Source organism: Thamnophis sirtalis, unplaced genomic scaffold, assembly GCF_051295495.1.
Source record: "Thamnophis sirtalis isolate CommonGarterSnake01/CBP01778 unplaced genomic scaffold, rThaSir2_p1.2 scaffold_7, whole genome shotgun sequence".
NCBI lineage: Eukaryota > Metazoa > Chordata > Lepidosauria > Squamata > Natricidae > Thamnophis > Thamnophis sirtalis.
The window spans coordinates 26526643-26548168 of NW_028261387.1; the positions used below are offsets into that span (position 1 = coordinate 26526643).

General features: G+C 39.6%; 1 protein-coding gene across 1 annotated transcript in view; it reads right to left on the minus strand.

The window, feature by feature from the left end:
* PATJ (PATJ crumbs cell polarity complex component) overlaps positions 1-21526 on the minus strand; it is a 159312-nt gene that overhangs the window by 28086 nt on the left and 109700 nt on the right. The window contains exons 29-33 of the mRNA XM_087719579.1: positions 19668-19759; positions 14130-14202; positions 8054-8122; positions 7570-7696; positions 6216-6346 (exon numbers count right to left, since the gene is read on the minus strand). Of these exons, the coding sequence (XP_087575705.1) occupies positions 6216-6346; positions 7570-7696; positions 8054-8122; positions 14130-14202; positions 19668-19759 (492 nt within the window). The remainder of the gene's footprint in view (positions 1-6215; positions 6347-7569; positions 7697-8053; positions 8123-14129; positions 14203-19667; positions 19760-21526) is intronic.

A 21526-nucleotide genomic window follows, 5' to 3' on the forward strand; every position in this document is an offset into this window, starting at 1 on the left:
TATGTGTGTGTGTATGTGTATATATATATATATGAGGATGACAATGGTAAATAATATTGCTGCCAAAGAAAGCTGTGGGGTGAAGTCAAGGGAGACATTTCACCTTCATTTTTTTAAATTTGAAAGAAAGCATATCTATATGTATTTGAATGTAGTTTTTCATTCCAAACTATCAAATGGTTTCAAGGAAACCACTAATTAGTCTTATGCTTAGCCGAACCTTGTAGCTAGGTCCCACTATTGCAGGTTGTCTTTACAGTCATGCTCTTTTCAGATTTAAAACGTACCACTTTAATAGCAATATTCATTTGCATTCTTTCAATGTATTCTTATAAAAAATTTCCAGGTTTTATTGTGATATAACAAAAGTAATTTAAATTTTAATGATTTAATTGTTTTTTAAAATATTTCTGGCAGTCATATGCTAGTGCAAATGATAGAGATGTGTTTTTAATAAAACAGAAGAGAAAGAAAATTGTCAAAAAGGTGAACCAAATAACTCTTGTTTTGACGAGGAAGCTGCACTAACCCCATTGTCCCCACTCCCAAAATGTGCTAAATGAACAGGGATTAGAATAAGAAAATTATGCTTAACTTGCAAAATTCAGGCTAACCTACTTCTTAGGCCTATTGCTATCTTGCAATTTTTTTTTAAAAATCGGTCATCTATCTATCTATCTATCTATCTATCTATCTATCTATCTATCTATCTATCTATCTATCTATCTATCTATCTATCATCTATTTTTCATTTCTATGCCACCCATTTTACTAATAAAGCAACTCTGGTAACGTTAATGCTGTATTGATGGTTCCTGGGAGAATGTCAGTTGGTCTTACCTCAACTGCATGTTTCGAAGAAGGCATGGGAGGAGTCATACATGGGTATTACCACAGCTCTTTTGCCCTGGAGACTGAGGTAAATCTTGAGGCCACACCTCCGTTCCTCCTTCTGACCTCCCAGATTAACCGATGGTTCGTAGCAGAGCACCTGGAAGGAAGGGACAGAGACAGCACATGCACACATCCTTCCTACCTGGTCCTGACTGACCACTGAACAACTCAGACCCCTGGCGTGGTGCGCCCTACATGAGGGGGAAGTGACTCCTCCCACGCCTTCTTCGAAACATGCAGTTCAGGTAAGACCAACTGACAGTTTCCAAAGTGAGGCGTGGGAGGAGTCATACATGGGACATACCAAAGCTAGGTGTCCCCCCAGGGAAAAGGGCGGCATATAAATAAACTTTCATAACTCATAACTCATAACACCTGCTAATGGTGGCCGGGGAAACCTTGGCTCCCTGGGTGGATGGCTGAAAGGACACAAAGATGGGCTTTGAATGTCTAAAGGGCGCCATGCGCTTCAGATAGATGCGCAGGGCTCTTCTGATGTCCAACCAGTGCCATGAGCTTTCCCTATCCCTGGAGGGCTGCGGACAGAAGTCCGGCAGAACTATTTCTAATGCCCTATGGAAGGGAGAATTGACGTTGGGCATGAACTCAGGGTCCAGTCTGAGGATGACCCGGTTTTCCAGGAAAGTGCAGAGGAAAGAGCGTTGAGCTCAGACACTCTCCTGGCTGAGGTGATGGCAACCAGGAAGATGACTTTAAGGGTCAGAAATTGTAGGGAAACCTCCCTCAAGGGTTCGAATGGTGCCTCCATTAGAGCCTGGAGGACCGTGGGTAGATCCCAGGTAGGGAATCGATGGACCACTGGGGGTTTCAGGTTCGCCGCTCCCTTAAGGAAGCACCTTAGGACCAGATGTTGAGACAAAGGTGGTGCACCCCCCCCCCAGAACTGTGGAGAGGGCAGAGACTTGTCTCCTGAGGGTGCTGGGGGCTAGGCCTTTCTCTAGACCTTCTTGCAGAAAGTCCAGGACCTGAGGTACCGAGGCCGAAGCTGGGACGATGTCCCTTGCTTGGCACCAGTCCAGGAAAGTGACCCAGGAGGCGTTGTAGATGCGGGTGATGGACTGCTTCCTGGACACCTCGACGGTCTTAATGACCTTTGCGGAAAAATGTGCCCCTCTCAGCTGTTCCCATTCAATTTCCAGGCGGTCAGATGGAGCCACTCCGGGTCCGGATGCTCCAGAGATCCCTGGTGAAGAGACACCTCCCCCGGGGGAATCCTCCAGTGAGGAGTTGAGGACAGCTCCACCAAGTCTGCTAGCCAGGGGCGGCATGGCCAGAAGGGAGCCACTAGAATCATCTCTGTTCCCTCTGACACCAACCTCCTCAGAACGCCAGGAATGAGGGGAAGGGGGGGGAAAGCGTAGAGTAGACCTGATGGCCATCTGCAGCAAAGGGCGTCTGTATCCATGGCTCCTCTGGACGGGAACCTCGATACAAAGCTCGACAGCTTGGCAGCTGGGCGTTTGCTGGGGTTGCGAAGAAATCCACCGTTGGGTGCCCGAACCTCTCGCAGATCTGCAAGAAGATGCTGGGATGGAGCTGCCACTCTCCATTGTCGACTGTCTCCCTGCTGAGCCAATCCGCTTGCTGGTTCTCTGTCCCGGAGATGTGTTCCACTCTGATGGACTGGAGATGCCTCTCTGCCCAGTTCCCCAATCGGAGGGCCTCGTCGCAAAGGGCCTTGGAATGGGTGCCCCCTTGTCTGTTCACGTGGACCTTGGCTGCCACGTTGTCTGTCAGGACCAGGACATGCTGACTGGTCACCGTGGTCTTGAAGTGACGTAGGGTCAGATGGATGGCCCTGAGTTCCAACCAGTTGATGTTGTTGTGTAGGTCTGTTGGAGTCCAGCAGCCCTGGGCTATCTGGGCTTCCAGGTGTGCTCCCCTGCCGAACAGGCTCGCATCCGTTGTGAGTATCTTCCTTGCTGGTTCCTTGAAGAGGGATCCCTTGTCTAATGCTGGGGTCAGCCACCGCCCGGTTCCGAATCCACATGTGATCTGGCCCTGGCACCCCTGCTCCTCACCACCTCTGCCATTGTACTCACAGTTATGACACTCACCGCCTCCTTTCTTCTGGCCAGCCTTGCCTTGTATGATGCGTTTGCTGCTAGGCTCTGCGCTCCAACGTTCCCTGCCGCCGATCTGTGGCCCGACTGCCGGCGCTCTGCTTGGATTGGGACCTCCCCAGAGAGCCAGCGGAGTTGGGGCCTTCAAAGCCTTTTCCGGCTTCAGTGGTGCTCTTCTGAACACTTTTGGAGTCCATAGAAGTAACGCCAGTCACGTGCCCACTCATGTGCTCCTAAGATGTCGGAGGACCAAGATGGCAGCCGCTGATCTGCGACCCAATTCCCTGCAGCTTGGGAGCGTTGGGGGAGGAATATGCCGGATCCCTGGTCCCCCGATGGCCTCTTGGGTGCATGGAGCCTCCAAAAGGCACCACGCGGCCTTTTGCCCGCTTATGCGACCGTTTGGTCGCTTGGGATCGCGCTAGCCGGCGGCGCGGCTTGGCTAGCGACGCTGAGCACTGCAAGGAGGGATGAAGGGATTTTCAGGTAATCTAGCAAAAAAACCTGCAAAAATTCCTGTAGTCTGTAGAATCTTGTAGAACTAGTAAAAAATCTGAAGAACTCCTGTAAAAAATCCTGTAGAAAAAACCTTAGTCTTCAAAGTGAGGAGAATCAGGTAAAACACTCCTTCTGGGCTGGAGACTGAGGTTAATCTGGGAGGTCAGAAGAAGGAAAGGAGGTGTGGCCTCAAGATTTACCTCAGTCTCCAGGGCAAAAGGGCTGTGGTAATACCCATGTATGACTCCTCCCACGCCTCACTTCGGAAACAATGCAGAGTAGAAGAGTATAAGACAAAGTTTAAAAAAGCAAGTCTTCTTTAAATAACCTGTCACAAATCATTATTTTTAGAGTAAAGAGAACAGAAACAAGACCCACTTGTTAGATTCCAAGTAGGAAAAAAATAAATACTAAATTGGGATTGTGTCAAAACAGGAAGGGGATTGATTGATTGTTTGCCCTTCAATTTTCACGACCATTATACTATAAGTGGCTGAAAGAGTTTGCATGTCCTCTAAAGGTCACAGAACTTTTTTATGTATTAAGAATGTAGATATTTCAAAATCTATTCTCTTGGAATTACAGGAAAGTTAAATCACGATTTCTGATCATAATTTAGGTACGTTGGTCACAGTTTCTGACAAATTAAAATTTCAATAAATAAACAAATTGGCCACAGAATTAAGGGATATTTTCAATAATGATTCTATGATTCTATCAATTATCTGAACAGTTATTAACTTCATAAATTAAGTCAAATTCACAGAGAATCTTGGGTGGCTACAAAGTACAAAGGTTAAGCTCACTATTTATTTATGCCAAGGTATTTGTATGTCATCTGCAGTTACCCTGGATGATTTTCAAAGCAGTATACTAGAATGAATAATTAAAAATGAACAATTAAAATACTAAAAACCTGCAGATTCAAATTAAAACAATTAAGAAAATATAAAGTGATATAATTATTTGCTATCACAGCCATAATAGGGCAAAGATGATGCACAGATGAAGCAAAGCTATAGTTTTCCTTTGGTCTCTGCATTCTTTTTCCATCATCCCAAATATAGTCACTTTAGTCTTCATAGCTGGCCAAATTCTTACCTGTTCAGTGCTCTATTTCATGGGGTATCTCACTTAGGAGATGAAACTAAGTCTTCTTTGAGGCAAGGTAATTGAATGAAAGACAATTTTGGTTTTAGAATTTCTCCATAAAATCTAGGTTCCTAATTAAGTTAGAGAGTGGGAATGGGTTTCGAACCTATTTGAGAAGTAGACAAAATATTGCCAGTGGTTGCCTTCATGAGAAGTATAACAATGCTTAGTTAGAACAGAAAGAGGCTAGTCTTCATTACCATGAAGACTATGTCAAAGAGATAACAATGTTGTGTTGATCAACGGGGCAGGTGATATGTCAACCCCATGTCTTTCACAAGATAAAACGATAACATTTTTCCAGTTTAATTCATGGGACATTCAAGGACTAACCTGTAGAGAAAAATTCCCTTAACTTCAAAAATATTGTTCTATTAGCCTAAGATAGTTAGATATTAAGCATTGTAGAGCATCATGGAGATTGCTTTGAGAGAAATATTCAGAATGTCATCCCTGCAAGCAATCTTTTCTTTTGGACTTCAGGCCTGCCATACTTTCTAATCTCTACTTTCTATTGTGGGAAAATGGGGGAGGGGAATATACGGAGTTGGGTGATATGTAGTCATAACAACATTCTTCTTAGAAACTCAAGGTCATCTTTGTCTCTGCACCTGGCCAGAACTGGATGGGGGGAATCTGTCTTTGTGGCAGTGGAAGATTGGACCATATGATGAACTTGTGGGTGTTGGGGCAGGATCTTGAACTTTCAACTGGGTAGGGAAAACTTGGAAGCTTTCAGATTTGAGTTTTCCCAGATGTGCCAACATGGCTCTTAAATTGGAACTTTGCCTCAGACTCTGATTTAATTTTGGATGCTATTTGGAACCCTGACACAGAAGCCATTAGAAAAAAAATGGCAGAAACATTCCTTAAGCCTTGGGAAAAGAGGCAATATTAGAAAGATCTGGCTGGGTTCTCCCTGACTCAGTCTAATATAAGAGGGGAAAAACACACTCAGATTTCCAAAATACTGTCAATATAAATAAAACTGACTTTTAGTTGTCTTATGGAGTCCATTTCTTGATATGGATACCCTTGAAGAGCTGACACTTAACTACACTCTTAGCAAAAAAAAATCACATTTTAACTCTACAATCTCTCTATTTCAGGAAGGGTAATTTTTGACAGCAAGTTAATCAAAAATGTTCTAGGCAGTTGTTGCAGACTGAGAAAATATAATGTTAGCATACTATCTTTTTAAAAATTCTATTTGCATTGTATTTAACAATGCTCCTCTCACTATCTAGTCCCCATTCCATACTTGCTGAGGTTGGAAAAGAATAAGCACATTGTTTTTCTAATAAAGGGGAATATTTGTAGTTGTAGATTGACTTGAGGGGTCCTTGGTGCTCTCTGAACTTGCTTGTTCAGCACTGATGATGTTACCTAGTTTAGATAATGAAAAATTATCCTTCCCATGCCCATTACAGTTACCACTACCTTAATATCCTGAGATCACATTTCTATTTTCTTTATTTTATTATCCCAGAGCTGAGTATTTGCCATTTGTAAAAACTGTTAATTACACACACACACATACACACACACACACGCACACACACTCTCCATTCAAAACAAATGACTTACAAGTGGTGTATCCTTTCCTCCTACAATACTGAGTCCCAGACCTGATCGTCCTTTGGATATTTCAATAGTCATTTCTTGGCCAGGAACGATTGGGCACATTGCTGGGTCGACTGGAGGAGGTGGAAAGTTGTCTACACCAAAAATAAACAGTATTAGTCCATACAGTTGTAAGTGTTAAGTAAACACATTGCAGAGGAATATGTTAGATGTCATAATGGATCTGATTAAAGAAATGTGGCTCTTGGAAAAATTCAGATTTGTTTATGGATAATAGAAAGGAATGGAAAGGAAAGGAAAGAAAAGAAAAGCAGTTGAATTACAACAGGGACAATTTATATATATAATATTGCGTTGAAATGGTTATTGCTAAAAATAGAATCCATTGAAATGAAGGAAAATAGTTTCAATTGAGCAGAGATGGCTCCCTTGCAATACATTTTCTTGGTTTATCTTCAGTCTAGACAGATAATAAGTTCTGCTATTACTATACCACTAAATCCAGAATAAGAATTTGTTATTTAAAACCCAGTTGGAATTTTATGTTTTGTTGCTAACAGGGATTTTTCTCCCCTCTCCATATTAATTTATTTACGTAAGTCATAAATGAAGAACTGCTTTTTAAAGTTCTTAATGCTCTTGTGTATGTTTATATGTAGTATACATTTAATGCTTTTAGATAGAATCCAAAAGCATTAAAACACACACACACACACACACACTATGTCAAGGTGACAAATATTTTAATTAAATGCACAGAAGAGCCAGTGCAGAAAAAGATGACATTAAAGAAACTTCATTTAAAAAAACATCTTTCATTTCTATGAAAATAAAAAGGATGTGTTAAATGAAACAACCAAATGTTTAAAAGTATGATATTTTTGCAGTTACTTACCAAGCACATCTAAATTATATTAAAGTAACCAAAATATCTTTATAATCCCCAAGGCACAACTGTTGAGCACCCTTAATGTTTGGAAATTAAAAGTTGAAAAATTTGACACGCCATAGTTACTGTTGCGGTAATTTAAGTGATACATTAAACAACTTAAATGTCTTAAGACCAGTGGTGCTATTCAGCCAGTTTTATCTGGTTCAGGTGAACTGGTAATGGTGGCGGTGGGAGGCTCTGCCCACCCACCTGGGTATCATCATGTCCTATTTTTGATGCTCTGCGCATGCACGGAGGTGAGTATGCTCACATTTGTGAACCGGTAGCGAAGGTAAGTTGATTTCACCCCTGCTTAAGACATTTACCTTAGTTAGTTTTTTTAAAAAACTAAAAAGCAACATTACCACCCTAATTTCTGAGGATTAATGCAAAGTACTTCTTCAGATGGAAATAACAGGTTCTTACTTTGGTTGCTGAATTCTGTCTCTGGAGGATAAGATGATTCAGGGGCCAAAGAAATCTCATGTAAATTGATGGGGATGGGGATGGGGTTCACTGTGGAAAACTTTGTTTGCGTTAACTGGTTTCGAAGCTGGGAGAGGCAAAAATAAAAATAAAATAAGTATTTGAATTTTAAACTACATACAAAATTCTAAACAAAAAGTTTAAATCATTGGGCAGGTAATATTTACATGAATGAGAAATGGACCGTGAATAGTTCTAGGAATAAATTATCTGTGTACTTTTGGAAGATTCATATATCTTTACATGAATGTATGAAGAAAATATGTAAAGATAAACTCCTAATGAAAAGCTGTAAGAAACATTCATGTTTTGGGCTATTTTATGGGTCTCCTTTAATTGTCAATAATTTAAATAAAATTGAAACAATGACTAATAAGCAAAGCACTTTAAAAATAAAATAAAATAATAGGATTAAAATACCCACATTTTCTGGTGGCTGGTCTGCCTTAACTTGGTCTTCAATCACCTGTTTTTCAGCTTTGCTGCTGATATCCTAATCAAAATGGATACATAAATGGTAAAATATTAGTTTGTGATACACTGTGTTCAATTAATTTTATGAACATCAGCAACTGCCATGCTGCTGCTTCTGTTGAGGCAACGAGCTGGTATTTGGTTTTCAGTCCAGAAGTAATCATTTATTGCCATTGTCCCGTGACTAAGAATGTATCAAACTTTACTATAACATTCTCTAAGATAAATATAAAATGTAAAATTTGATTAAACTATCACTTATTTGCCTTGAACTGAAGTGTGAATCTAACCATTTTACCTTGATTTGTTTGTTTGACTGTAACTTGTAGATTGAATATATATCAATCCATCATCAATCCATCCATCCATCCATCCATCAATCAATCATTTTCCTCTTTTGAAGTACCGAATATCACCACATGTACAATCTTAACAGGGGTATTAATGTGAACAAAGATATTTTACTTAAAGTTTCCAACCTTACAGGTTATAGTTCTCATTTAAAAATTTCACTTCCCACATCTGATGGCACTATATTTTTAGAAATCTAAGTGTAGTTGTTAATCACATTTTAAAAGCAGAGTCTGATATGACCCCTACAGACATACTTTGGAGATATAAACAAGCAGGCTGGCAGGCAATCAATCATTCTTTTGTCTTCAATTATTGAAACATTTCTTTTATAAGCAATATATACTTTGATAAATACAGTATAAAATAATTCCCTTCTCTGCAATCATGTTGATTGATAATCTTTTCTTTGTATGCATATGTCTCTGTTGTGTTATTCCCAGCATGTTTAGGTGCTACACAAATCCAGGAAGACATTCTGTTTTAATTAGTGCAAAGAGATTGTACATTCAAACACTAGGAGAAAGATTCAGTGATAAATTAAAAGAATTTTCAAATCATATCAGGCTCACTAATTATAATCTATTCCTGGCCATACTTGTAGAGACAAATAATAATGCAAAAGACAGCTTCAACTACTTATCACCAAGGATTATGGACATCTTCAGAGAAAGTTGAAGATCCTAGAGATTTCAGTAGCAATTCTGTTCATTTTTCAAAGAAGGCTACTGACAGACTGTATGATTGTATGTGTGTGTGTGTATACAAACATATATATATATATATATATATATATATATATATATATATATATATATATATATATATATATATATATACACACACACACACACACACACACACACACACACACACACACACACACATACATACTGTATATATATATATGTATATGTATATGTATATGTATATGTATATGTATATGTATATGTATATGTATATGTATATGTATATGTATATGTATATGTATATGTATATGTATATGTATATGTATATGTATATGTATATGTATATGTATATGTATATATGCATACATGTATATAGTGTTGAGAGAGATTTAGTTTCCATCAGCCTCAAAGTTTAGTCCTGCTTTTTCACCCTGCTCTTTGTACTTTCCTTATTAGAGCATGTTTGTGTGTGCGCATTTGTGCATGTTTGCCTTCAAATCAGTGTTGAAGTCTTCTTGGCAAGATTTCAGAATTACCAATTTTACCATTGCCTCTTCCTTAGACTGGAGAGATAAGTCCACTTATCTGGCTTTGTGAAGGAGAATTCAATTACCCAAATTAACTTTACATTTTCAGCACCTCTAGGGCTACTGAAGTACCTGGTAATCTGGCTGAACCTTACTCATTACCTTAGAGAAAGCCTAGTGAATTGGTGAAATGCTAGACAACTGGAAAAACTTTTCCTTCTCTTCCCAAAGAGGAAAAAAGAGAATCCAAGAAATAGAAGTATAGCTTCTAAATTTTAAAAAAAGTCGTTGTACTTTGAGTTGATAAGACCATTCTTATAGTACTTTGTCCAATTTGGAGCCTCTAAGGCATCCTTAAATATTTAGAGGACTAAGCAGTTCAGAGAACTGGTTCAGAGGGTAACACAAATTATTATCAAAATAGAAATTAAGTACTAAGAAGATATGTTCTGATGACTGAACAGGAAAATTATAACATTTTTTCAAAATCTGCTTCCATCATTCTAGAGCATGAGATCCACAATAATGAATTAAAGTTACAGGAAGGCAGATTCTGATACAACATTACAACATTTCCTAACAGTAGACCAGTTAGATGGGACAGCCAATTGCTCTGAGAACTGACAAACTCAAATAGACTACCTGGAGTCCTTTAATTTACATCAGTGCACCAAGCAGCTTGATTGAACTTGATGGACAAAATGACTTTTTCCTAAACAGGATTCTATGCATGTGTCTATGGAGATTCGCAGTCATCTAGGTCATGATTATCCCAAATATGCTTTTTCAAAAGACAACTGGACTTCAGTCATCTGGTCATTAGCACTCATTCTAAGAGTCATTGAAGGCACTTAGATGTTTATCTGCTTTCTCTGTATGGTCTGAGTAGTAAACAGCAGATAGATGTTGTCGTATCACTCCCATTCTGCTCAGAGAGAGCTGTTCAATCTTAATGTAGATGACCTCTTTGATTGCTCTTTCAAACCAGTGGTCCTCCCTTGTCTAGAATGTGGACTTTGCTATCTTCCAAAGAGTAGTCTTTGTCTTTCAAATGCAGATGGACTGATGAATCTTGTCCTGATGGGCTTGTTCTCCTATGTTGTCTCATGAGTTTGTGAAGTGGCTGTTTCTCCAATGTACAGATCTGTACATGTTTCACTGCATTCTATTGCATATACCACAAGCTCAGTTTGTGTTTGGGTGTTTTATTCTTCTATGTATGATTCCAGGTATGAGGAAACCTTCGATAATGTGCTCAGAGGTAGTTCCAGGCAGATTCTGGAAAGTGCTGTTATCATTTTCAGCTGCTTTCATCCATTTTGCTGCCACTGCTCTGTCTTTTGTCATCTTCTTCCCACAACCACATTACACAGTTGCTTTTTTACTTGGTTCCTTCTTCTCTGTTCGCACTGCTGCTGTGCTTTTTTTTTTTTAATCCTCTCTGCCTGCTGGCACTAAAGAATGCACTGTCAGAGCCAGCCAGTAGCTTTCTCCAGCTGCCAACAGAAAAGCTGCAGTTTTGTACATACTATATCTTTGCTTCTTCAAACTGTGATTTCTGGTTAAATAGAAAACAAACATCTGATCCAAAAGAGAACTATAGTCTTCTGTAATGCATGTCAGAAAATTGTGCTTGGTGTAGAAACTGACTTTAAGAAGACCAATATTCAGTTCATTCTGGATAAGACAGCAGCAATTATTTGGAAATTTGTCTGAGTTTCATGCAGGTAGTCGTTGAGTTGAAAGGTAAAGGTTCCCCCGTACACATAGGTGCTAGTTGTTCCCAAATTTAGGTGCTCATCTCCGTTTCAAAGCTGAATGGCTAGCGCTGTCCGAAGACGTTTCCATGGTCATGTGACCAGCATGACTAAATGACGATGGTGCATGGAAGCTGTTATTTTCCCATCAAAGGTGGTTCCTATTTTTCTACTTGCATTTTTACATGCTTTTGAATTTGCTAGGTTGGCAGAAGTTGGGACAAGTAACGGGAGCTCACTCAACTACGCGGGGCTTGGGATTCGAACCACTGAAGTGATGACCTTTCTGATCGACAAGCTCAGCATCTTAGCCACTGAGCTACCACATCCCTAGTCATTGATCTGCGACCGCTCAAAGTTTGATAATGCTAAACATGCGGGATTTATGACTGGTCCTTGGAGTTATGGCGATTGCAGCAACGCTGTAGTCATGTGATTACAATCTGGGTTCTCAGTGCCAAGCTCTTGATTACAAAATCACAACTAGCTGTTGTCACATGCTCATGATTTCTGATGTTTTCTGCTGGCTTCCCACAAGTCAAGTCAATGGGGAAGCAGGCAGGAGTCACAAGTTGCTTTGTCCCACTGCTCCTTTTTCATCTACCCTACTCTGTACTGCCTGCCCAGAGTTTGATAGTTTGATAGTTTATTAACATTTATAGGCCGGCCTTTTCCCTAAGGGGACTCAGGGCGGCTCACATAAAATCAGGAGGGGGAATACAAACAAAGACGTAGACACATATAAATAAAAATAATGAGCAACATTCATTCATCATTCGGGAGGGGCGGCTATCTTTGTCCCCAGGCCTGACGGGCTAGCCAGGTCTTAAGGGCTATGCGGAAGGCCTGGACGGTGGTGAGAGTACGAATCTCCACGGGGAGCTCGTTCCAAAGGGTCGGAGCTACTACAGAAAAGGCTCTCCTCCTTGTAGTTGCCAGCCGACACTGGCTGGCCGATGGAATTCGGAGGAGGCCCAATCTATGAGATCTAATTGGTCGCAGGGAGGTAATTGGCAGCAGGCGGTCTCTCAAGTACGCAGATCCACTACCATGCAGGGCTTTATGGGTGACTAGTAGCACCTTGAAGTGCACCCGGAGATCGACAGGTAGCCAGCGCAGCTCGCGGAGAATAGGTGTTATGTGGGTGAACCGAGGTGCACCCACAATCACTCGCGCGGCCGCGTTCTGGACTAGCTGAAGTCGCCGGATGCTCTTCAAGGGCAGCCCCATGTAGAGCACATTGCAGTATTCCAGCCTAGAGGTCACAAGGGCCCGAGTGACTGTTGTGAGAGCCTCCCGATTCAGGTAGGGTCGCAACTGGCGCACCAGGCGAACCTGGGCAAATGCCCCCCTGGTCACAGCCATCAGGTGGTGGTCAAAAGATAGTTGTGGATCCAGGAGGACTCCCAAGTTGCGAACCCTCTCTGAGGGGTGTAAAATTTGACCCCCCAGCCTGAGTGATGGAATATTGATCGAATCTTTGGGAGGAAAGCACAACAGCCACTCGGTCTTTTCTGGGTTGAGTACAAGCTTGTTAGCCCTCATCCAGTCCATAACGGCCTCAAGGCCTCGGCTCATCACGTCTGCCGCTTCATTGAGTTGGCACGGGGCGGACAGATACAACTGGGTATCGTCCGCATATTGATGGTATCTTATCCCGTGCCTGCGGATGATCTCTCCCAGCGGTTTCATGTAGATGTTGAATAGTAGGGGGGATAAGACCGAACCCTGAGGCACCCCATATGATAGGGGCCTAGGGGTCGATCTCTGCCCCCCCACTAACACCGACTGCGACCTGTCCGAGAGGTAGGAGGAGAACCACCGCAACACGGTGCCTCCCACTCCCACCTCCCGCAGTCGTCGCAGAAGGATACCATGATACCAGAGCCCTCTCCTGTCATCCATGGCAACTATCTGTTCACAACTCTCAACTGCAAGTCTGCTTATCTAAGACTCCTGCTTCTTCCTGAATGACCTAAACAGTTCTGCAACTACATTGCCAATTGGGACTGCCATCACTAAATGATATGATTACACGATTTCTGCTTTACAGTCATACCAGATTTTCTGGTTCCACTTGTCATAACTAAAAGACTACCTGAATTCAAACGATATCCAGTTCTTGCTAATTATACAATATGGAATAGTCACAAAAATCTACCGAAATTAAGCTGGACATATTTGACAATGAAATTATTTTTATGAATGTACATAACATAGTCATATCATGTTTGAAAACTTACATTGCATGCTATTATTATTTATCATCATTGACATTTATTATGGCTATCCCCACCCGAAGACTCTGGGTAGCTTATTGACTGTTTGACTGCCTCCTTCCTAGGACTGAGGGAAAATACATTTTAACTCCAAAAGAAACTTTGCCTAAATATAAGTTTTACGGTATTGCTACTATCAAATGAAATAATTTTGACTTACTTGTCTTAATCAATATAATATCATAAATGCATGTTTTTTGCCAATTCATCTCTGCCTTTAATGGCTCTTAACTTTTATTATGGAAATGTTCATTCATTGATTACCTAGTAATCACCTAGTAACTGTTCTTCCTGTAGCCAAAGGATATTTCTAATGCTCACTGTTAGGGGAAGCGGAGGATTTAATTATATACATGTTTGGGATTATATAAAGCTAATTATGATTAATTGTTCTCATTAATAACACATTGGAAAGCATCTTACCTCATTGGAAGACTGAGTGCAAGAGGGTAATGGAAAAGGAGCTACAGCCATCTGGTTAAATGCATCCTCATTGCTAACAGTCAAGAGAAAAAATAATTGATTAGTCAAACTAAAAGGACAACTCACATTCAATCTCCCTCTCTGCCCTTTCTCTGGTGAATTATAGTTGTTTATCATATTTACAACTTCCTTTCCTCTGTGACTCACAAAAGGGTTTTAGGTCCTTCATTTCAAAATACTAATCAAATTGAGATTGCTATATCATCTGCGTTTAATACTTGCCTCCAAAACAGCAACAACAAAAGCATTTAAAAAGCAAAATTAAGAATCTATTGCTGTCCCTCCATGCTGCTTTACAGCAAGGTAGGTACCATTATTTTGGAGAAAAGTAACTCATTTCCATATGTTCAGTTGCAGACAATTAACACAAGACCCTTATGACAAAACAAGGAATATTTCCCAAAGGATGATGTGGATGTGCAGAATAATCCTATTTCAAAAGGTCTTCCTCTATGGATTATTAGATAAGGAGTTGGAAAAAAGATTTTGAATTCTGCAATGAGAATTTTATATACCCAGAAATGGAAAGATATTCCAGTCCACACCACAGAAAAATGAATGGGAAAAATGATGGAGCCAGAAGAAATAGCAAAATTGACTGCTTTGATCAGAGAAAATAAGATATCCAGCTTTGTTTCTTCTTGGAAACTGCTTCTGGACATTGAGCTTGAGATAGAAAAAAATGAACTCTTGATGTTGGATTGTGCTGATTTGTTATTATAGAAATGGCCAGTATTTGTTAACTTGGTAAAGTTAAAAAGTTGACTCTGAAATTTTACTCTGTAGCAATAGCAATAGCACTTAGACTTATATACTGCTTTACACTGCTTTGCAGCCCTCTCTAAGTAGTTTACTGAGTCAGCATCTTGCTCCAAACAATCTGGGTCCTCGTTTTACCAACCTGGTGGTTCAAAAAGCAAGCTCTCCTAGGCTATGACATTTTTATATGAACTAGTGGGCCAGGTGGGTGAGGGGAATAGGCAAATGGGAGGATCATCCTTCAAGTTATGGGTAGAGTGCCAAACATCTGAAATCACATGACCCCCAAAGGTATTGCATTGGCCATAATTTAGAGTAAAGATCCCTTTTGTTCAGCATCATTGTAGTTTAGAACAGTTACTAAACAAACGCCCATGTCAAATACTACTTTTTTCTCAGAATGGTTATATTCCTTTTTTATTCTCAGATGGATGGAAGGCTGAGTCAACCTCAGATGGATGGAAGACTGAGTCAAATCCCTGGGGGGATTTGAGCTGCAAAATTGCAGGCAGCCGACAGCAGAAGTAACCTTCAGCACTGCACTCTAACCACTGAGCCACCAAGGGTCTTAGAGAAAGGAAGGAAAAGAAGACGATGATATTTAAAAAAGAATTTAAAAACACTGGGGCACTCAAGAATAATAATGGAAGAGATTTAATACAAGCAAATTAAGTTAAGTTAAGAAAAGATTTTTAGAAATGGGAGATGAAACCTTTTGCAAATTGAACAGGCAAAAGCATTCTTACAGAAAGGTTTTTTAGAACTTTTAAAAAAAAAAGAGAATATGGTATTCAGTATTCAGGAACTTGTTTCTGCCAGAAAACACAATGGCACAATGGGCAACAGAATAGCTATCACAAAGAAAAGGAGCAGATTGAGATGAAATTTTGCTATTTTTAAATTTACTAGATTTAAACATATTAAATGTATTCAATACATTTATATGGTCACCCATTTTATTTGCAAGAGTCTTGGTGGCTCAGGAAAACAGAAGGGAATTATTGTATAAATAAAGAACCAAAACTGAAAAATAGCAGAAACAACATAAAATATCCCAGCAGCTAAAAACAAAAAATACTGAGCTGCTTAAAGCTGCAGAGGTATTAGCTAAAGTGTCAACAGCTCTAAATTGATAAATGTGGACAGGACTACCACACGGGCTAGAGACTGAAGAAGATCATTGTATATAGCTATGCTAAAGAAGGGAGTTGCACGGGAAGAAAGAATCTAACTGAACCATTGCAATACTTCTCATGCATACAATGTTGTGAATAAGATCTTGCACAGAAGAAAACATCCATGGTTGATGAGAGATAAGATAAATGAGTGGACAGAAGGCCATGAGATCAGATGGCTAGCTTTAGTTGGATAAAGGAGAGAGCAAGAGTGTTTAAGGAGGAAATTAACCTTTGCTTTATTGATGCAGCAAGGCCTTTGATCACATAGATCATGTCAGAAACTGGAATATATTAAGATTATGGATGTGCATTCAAGATTTCATTCAGAAATATCTTGAATGAGAATATTGTAAGAGCTGAATTTGGAAAAATGTTGTAGAATGAGTCAGAATAATAATAATAAAATAGAAAATAAGGGAAATCAAACAGGAAACCATTAATCTCCAAATCTGTTTATAATACAGCCAAGGTAAACATGGCAGAATTGGAAGAAATTGAATCAAATGGGAGATTTTTAGCCAGATTTAGAGGATATAGATTTATCCTAGACCTTAAGAAGAACTAATAGATTGATTCTGGACAAAAACAAAGTGGGTGGGCTACAGAGGTGGGTTCCTACCAGTTCGCACCTATTCGGTAGAACCGGTTCGTCAAATCTACCGAACCAGTTAGAAGAGGTTCCACCAGTGGACCCAGAAAGCAGGCCACACCTACAGAAGAGGTTCCACAAATTTTTGAAACCCACCACTGGCGGGCTAACTGTTCCTTTGAGAAAATGATCAACAGCTAGAAATTCAAATATTTCGAGCATCTGATGCAAATGGAAAATGAAAAGTGGAAAATGGAGTAGAAAAAGCAAGACTGAGAGAAGTATAAAAAAATATAATGAATAAAACAAATGAATGGAATCAAGGAATGTCATTAGAAAAACTATGCATATTCACTAAAGACATATGACTTTATCCAATGGCTATAAACTAAATTTGGACATGAGGTTCTAAGAAGGAAATTAAGGAAATATTAGACAGACCCAGGATGCAACCCAGTCGTTCGCTTTGATTCATGACTCCTACTTAATGAGCAGCTGGCAATAATGACAAGAAGGGAATTTGCACAGTTTTGCCTTGTGTGTCAGTCTGCCTGTTGCCCTGCTAAGAAGCACTCATGCCAGATTGGAGTACTACAATTGCACTTTACATAGAGATGCCCTTAAAAAATATCTGGAAGCTTCAACTGACACAGAATGGAGTGATGTGGACTGTTATGTGCAGTCCTTAGAATACTAAGACCATTCGTTGCTGATTCAAAGAGTGGAAGGAAGGAAGGAAGGAATATAGCTTTCATATATGCAGAAAAGTTTTATCTACTGGAAAAATCAGACAAAAATACGTTTCACTTGAAAGTCAGTGATATGCATTGAGAACAAAAAGCACAACATTTATCCATGGCAAGATGAACAACTTTCTATTGGGTTGCCATTTTGAGCAGCAGCTGCATGTCTGGGGTGACTAATGTTTAATGTATTCTTGGCATCTGCCATTTCCCATCATTTCCACTATCTCCTTCCAATTCCTAAATTTGCCAAACAACAATGTTAGTGATAAGATGGAATTCTCATGAATAGAGTGATAGTAATTAGGTTTCCATCTTGACATCCTACATGGGACTCCTTTTGGCCTGTGAACTTTTCTCCTTTGAGGAAATGGACAGAATGCAGCCTAGATTGTCCTCTGCATTTCTTCAAGGCAGATATAGTAAAATCCCTGTGGCCGAGTATATTTGCCCAGGTGGTGACAGGGAAATTGAAAACGTCTCACATATTGTAAATTTTACAGACATTAGAATGATTAGATAAATCTACACTGTACCTCTAAAAAATAAATTCTTCTTTTGCAGTTATATTCTAATTTAAATACATAAGGAAAGCAAACATATTTAGAATTATAACAGGACAAAATTTCTTTTGGTCATTTAATTTCTTGCATCATAATCAGTCACAACGAACACATCCAATTCTGTATATCTTTTTTGCCATGCTTTGTCCCAACCTATTTCCCAATTAAGCAGCAGGGAGTAAACTTTTGTACATGACATTTAATTTTCAATAACTGTGTACAAGAAAAAGGAGGCTGGAAGCAAGATCATTAATCACCCAGTCCGGAAAAGTCTTGAAATAAAAAGCAGAGAGGGTTTATTTTAATAGTACTGTTTTTCCTTTGAAGTCATGACCTGTCCATAGTAGAGTTTAAGACAGGGATGAAGTGCTAACGTCTGCTACTGGTTTGCTTTGCATGCACATACGCTCCATTTGCCTGAACCGGTAGTAAAAAAATGCTACCAGTTCTGGCAAACTGGTGGTTCCGACAATCAGCTGTGCGAAAATCAGCTGTGCGGTACAATTTCACATGACACAGCTGATTGATTCCTTCACTTCAAAGAAGTATGGGACCACCAGCACCTGCTGCCTACAAGATCTAATGGGCCAATACAATCCTGGCTCTTCTGCATATACACAGCTAAGCCTTGAATGGCTCGAATGCCCATGCCCACGAACAACGTAACACTTTCTAGTTTCAAAAATAGGGAGGGTAAATCCAGCTGTTTACTTATTTCTCCATCCCAGAAGCTTTTTTTGAGAATCCTATTTTGAAGACAGCAAAGTCCACATTTTGGACAGAGAAGACCCCTGGTTTGAAAGAGGGATCAAACAGGCCATCTATGTCAAAATTAAACGGTCGCCTCTCAACAGAAGGGGAGAGAGACAACATCATCTATTTCCAGTCCAGAACACAGCCCTTTCAACAGTTCCATGACGTCTCCACACCCATTTGCAATACTCAGGTGACCCTGACGACATAGATAAACCTCCAGGTGGCCTCAATGGCTTGCTAAAACATGGGTGTCAAACTCATGGCATCATATTGCTGCCACATGACATTTCACAACTTTTTTCCCTTCACGGAGCTGCACGTGACGCATTTGGCCCATGGGCCGCCAGTTTGACACCCCTGCGCTAAAAGAATGCAATTGACCAGCTGTCTGCAATAAATCCTTCCATTCCTATTCAATCCCAGAGCAGAAGAAGTTTCTTAGATGAGAACAAAATGTCTTCAAAGAAAAACCCGAAAGTTCAGTTGCCTCCTGAAAAAGCACCTTTGGGATGTATTGACATGTTTATATTTCTTTACTAAATTGGCCTATTAACCACAGTTATTCTTCCTCCACTTTTCCTTCTTTTCTAAAGTACAGCTGCATGATGAAGAGTTCTTCAAATTCAAAAGCTTGACTATGCAATACTCAATTAGCCTAATGAAGTTACTGCCTCAAATGAATTTCTGACTTTTTTCTCAGCAGAGCTAAAATGACAGCCTTCACTTTTGGTACAAAATAGTTACTAAACATTTAAACATTTTGCCCTTGACTAAACATGTTAGCAGCTTTCAGCTTTATGGCAATACTGAATCTTTTATTTTTCACTTCCCAGTTCAGGCCATTAATTCTTGACCTCATCAGCCCAACTGTTAATGATTATCATTCTTACCGTATAAATACCAGTTTGACCTTTGATGGTGCCGTCTTAATTATTGCAGAAGCATTCTGGTGACTTCTCCCATATAATATCTGGTTATTTATCTGTGTTGTAAAGAACATTTAGAGCAGTTACCAATTAAAAAGAAACAAAAGGTCCTCTATTACTTTGTAATTTTATTACATTGTATAAGCTCTCCCTCCCTTTCTCTAAATCTTATTTTGAGTTACAGCCAAAAATAAAGAGAAGCAAAAGGGCAAGATGGATGAAGAGACTGTAATTTCTTTCTTGAAAAACAGGATGTTTCTGGGTTTTTTGTTTTTTAAAGCATTGCATTAGCCAATCACGTGAATAATGCTGATAATCAACAGGAAATAATTATGTCATTGATAGCAATTTGGGGAGTAAGATTGATTGCATCAACATAATTTGGGGCACATGCCGCTTCGAACAATATCACTGAATGTATTAGAAATGCTGCAGAATAAAGAAGATTTAAATCTCCAATCCAGGAACCTATTATATTAAGTTAAGCCATATTGGAGCTTTATCTTAGTTTACCATTTTCCTTTCTAAAGTCACAGATCAGCATTACAAAAGAGATGTACGTACACCAGCAGCTTTAGTAAGACAATGCGTACAAATACACACAAGACAAAAAACAGTTAAGACGAATCTTTTTCAAGGCATTTGCTTAGAAATTTGAAATCACGGCAAAATTATAAGCAAAGCAAGTTTTAACTTTTAGGTATGTCTTTACAAACACTCACAGGTATGCTAGCAGCTTTAAAAAAAATCTATTTTTTGTACAATTACATTTCTGAGAGAGAGAGAAAGCATGCACAAAATATTGATTTAATGGACCTATTCGCATGCAAGATGTGTATTTGTATGTGCATATTATGCATCTTATGACACTGTCAATTAACAAATCTAGGAATAGAACTTTAAAGAAATTAAGGTTTTTTTGTTGTAGCAAAATTTAAAAAATACTCTATAAGTTGGAAAATATCATTTTCTAAACACCAAAGTCAGAAAGAGCTTGAAAATCAAATAGTACTGTTATTTTCTATAGCTAGAAGCCAGAGGTGGTATTCTGCCAGTTCGCCCAGGTTCAGGCGAACTGGTAGCAGCAGCAGCGGGAGGCTCCGCCCATCCACACAGATGTCATCATGAACGCTCTGCGCATGTGCAAAAGGTTCTGTGCACACGAGCGCTCCCGGTTCCGAACCGGTAGAGAAAGTAAGAGAAGATCATTACTGCTAGAAGTGCTATTGATGAAAGTGGGGAATTACGTAAAATTAATTGCTGGATAGTTTGCAACGATTTTGGTAAAAGTGATTCTTTTCAAGACTTCTTTCTAAGCTCAAAGTTGTACCTTTTTACATGTAAGCAAAAATCCTTTCACTGAAATTCTCCCATGTACCTGTGCCAAGGGTATAAGGCAGGGTTGTCAAACCCGCGGCTTCATATTGTTGTCACATGACGTATCGTGACTTTCTGCCCTTTGCTAAACTGGGGTGGGCCTGGTCAGTGTATGATGTATCCATCCCATGGGCTGCGAATTTGACACCCCTGGTATAAGCCAAACACACTGTTCATTTTCAACAGCCAAACCTTATGTCAGAGATTGGCACATTAAGCAGCTGCAAACTCTCAGGTATAGATTTAATCAAATACAGGTAGTCCTCAATTTATGACCAGAGTTGAGCCCAAAATGTATGTTGCTAAGTGAGTTTTGCTCCATTTTATTACTTTTCTTGCCAACTTTATTAAGTGAATCACTGCATTTGTTAAGTTAGTAACATAGTTGTTAATTGAATCTGGATTCCCTATTGACTTTGCTTGTCAGAAGATCACATGATTCCCAG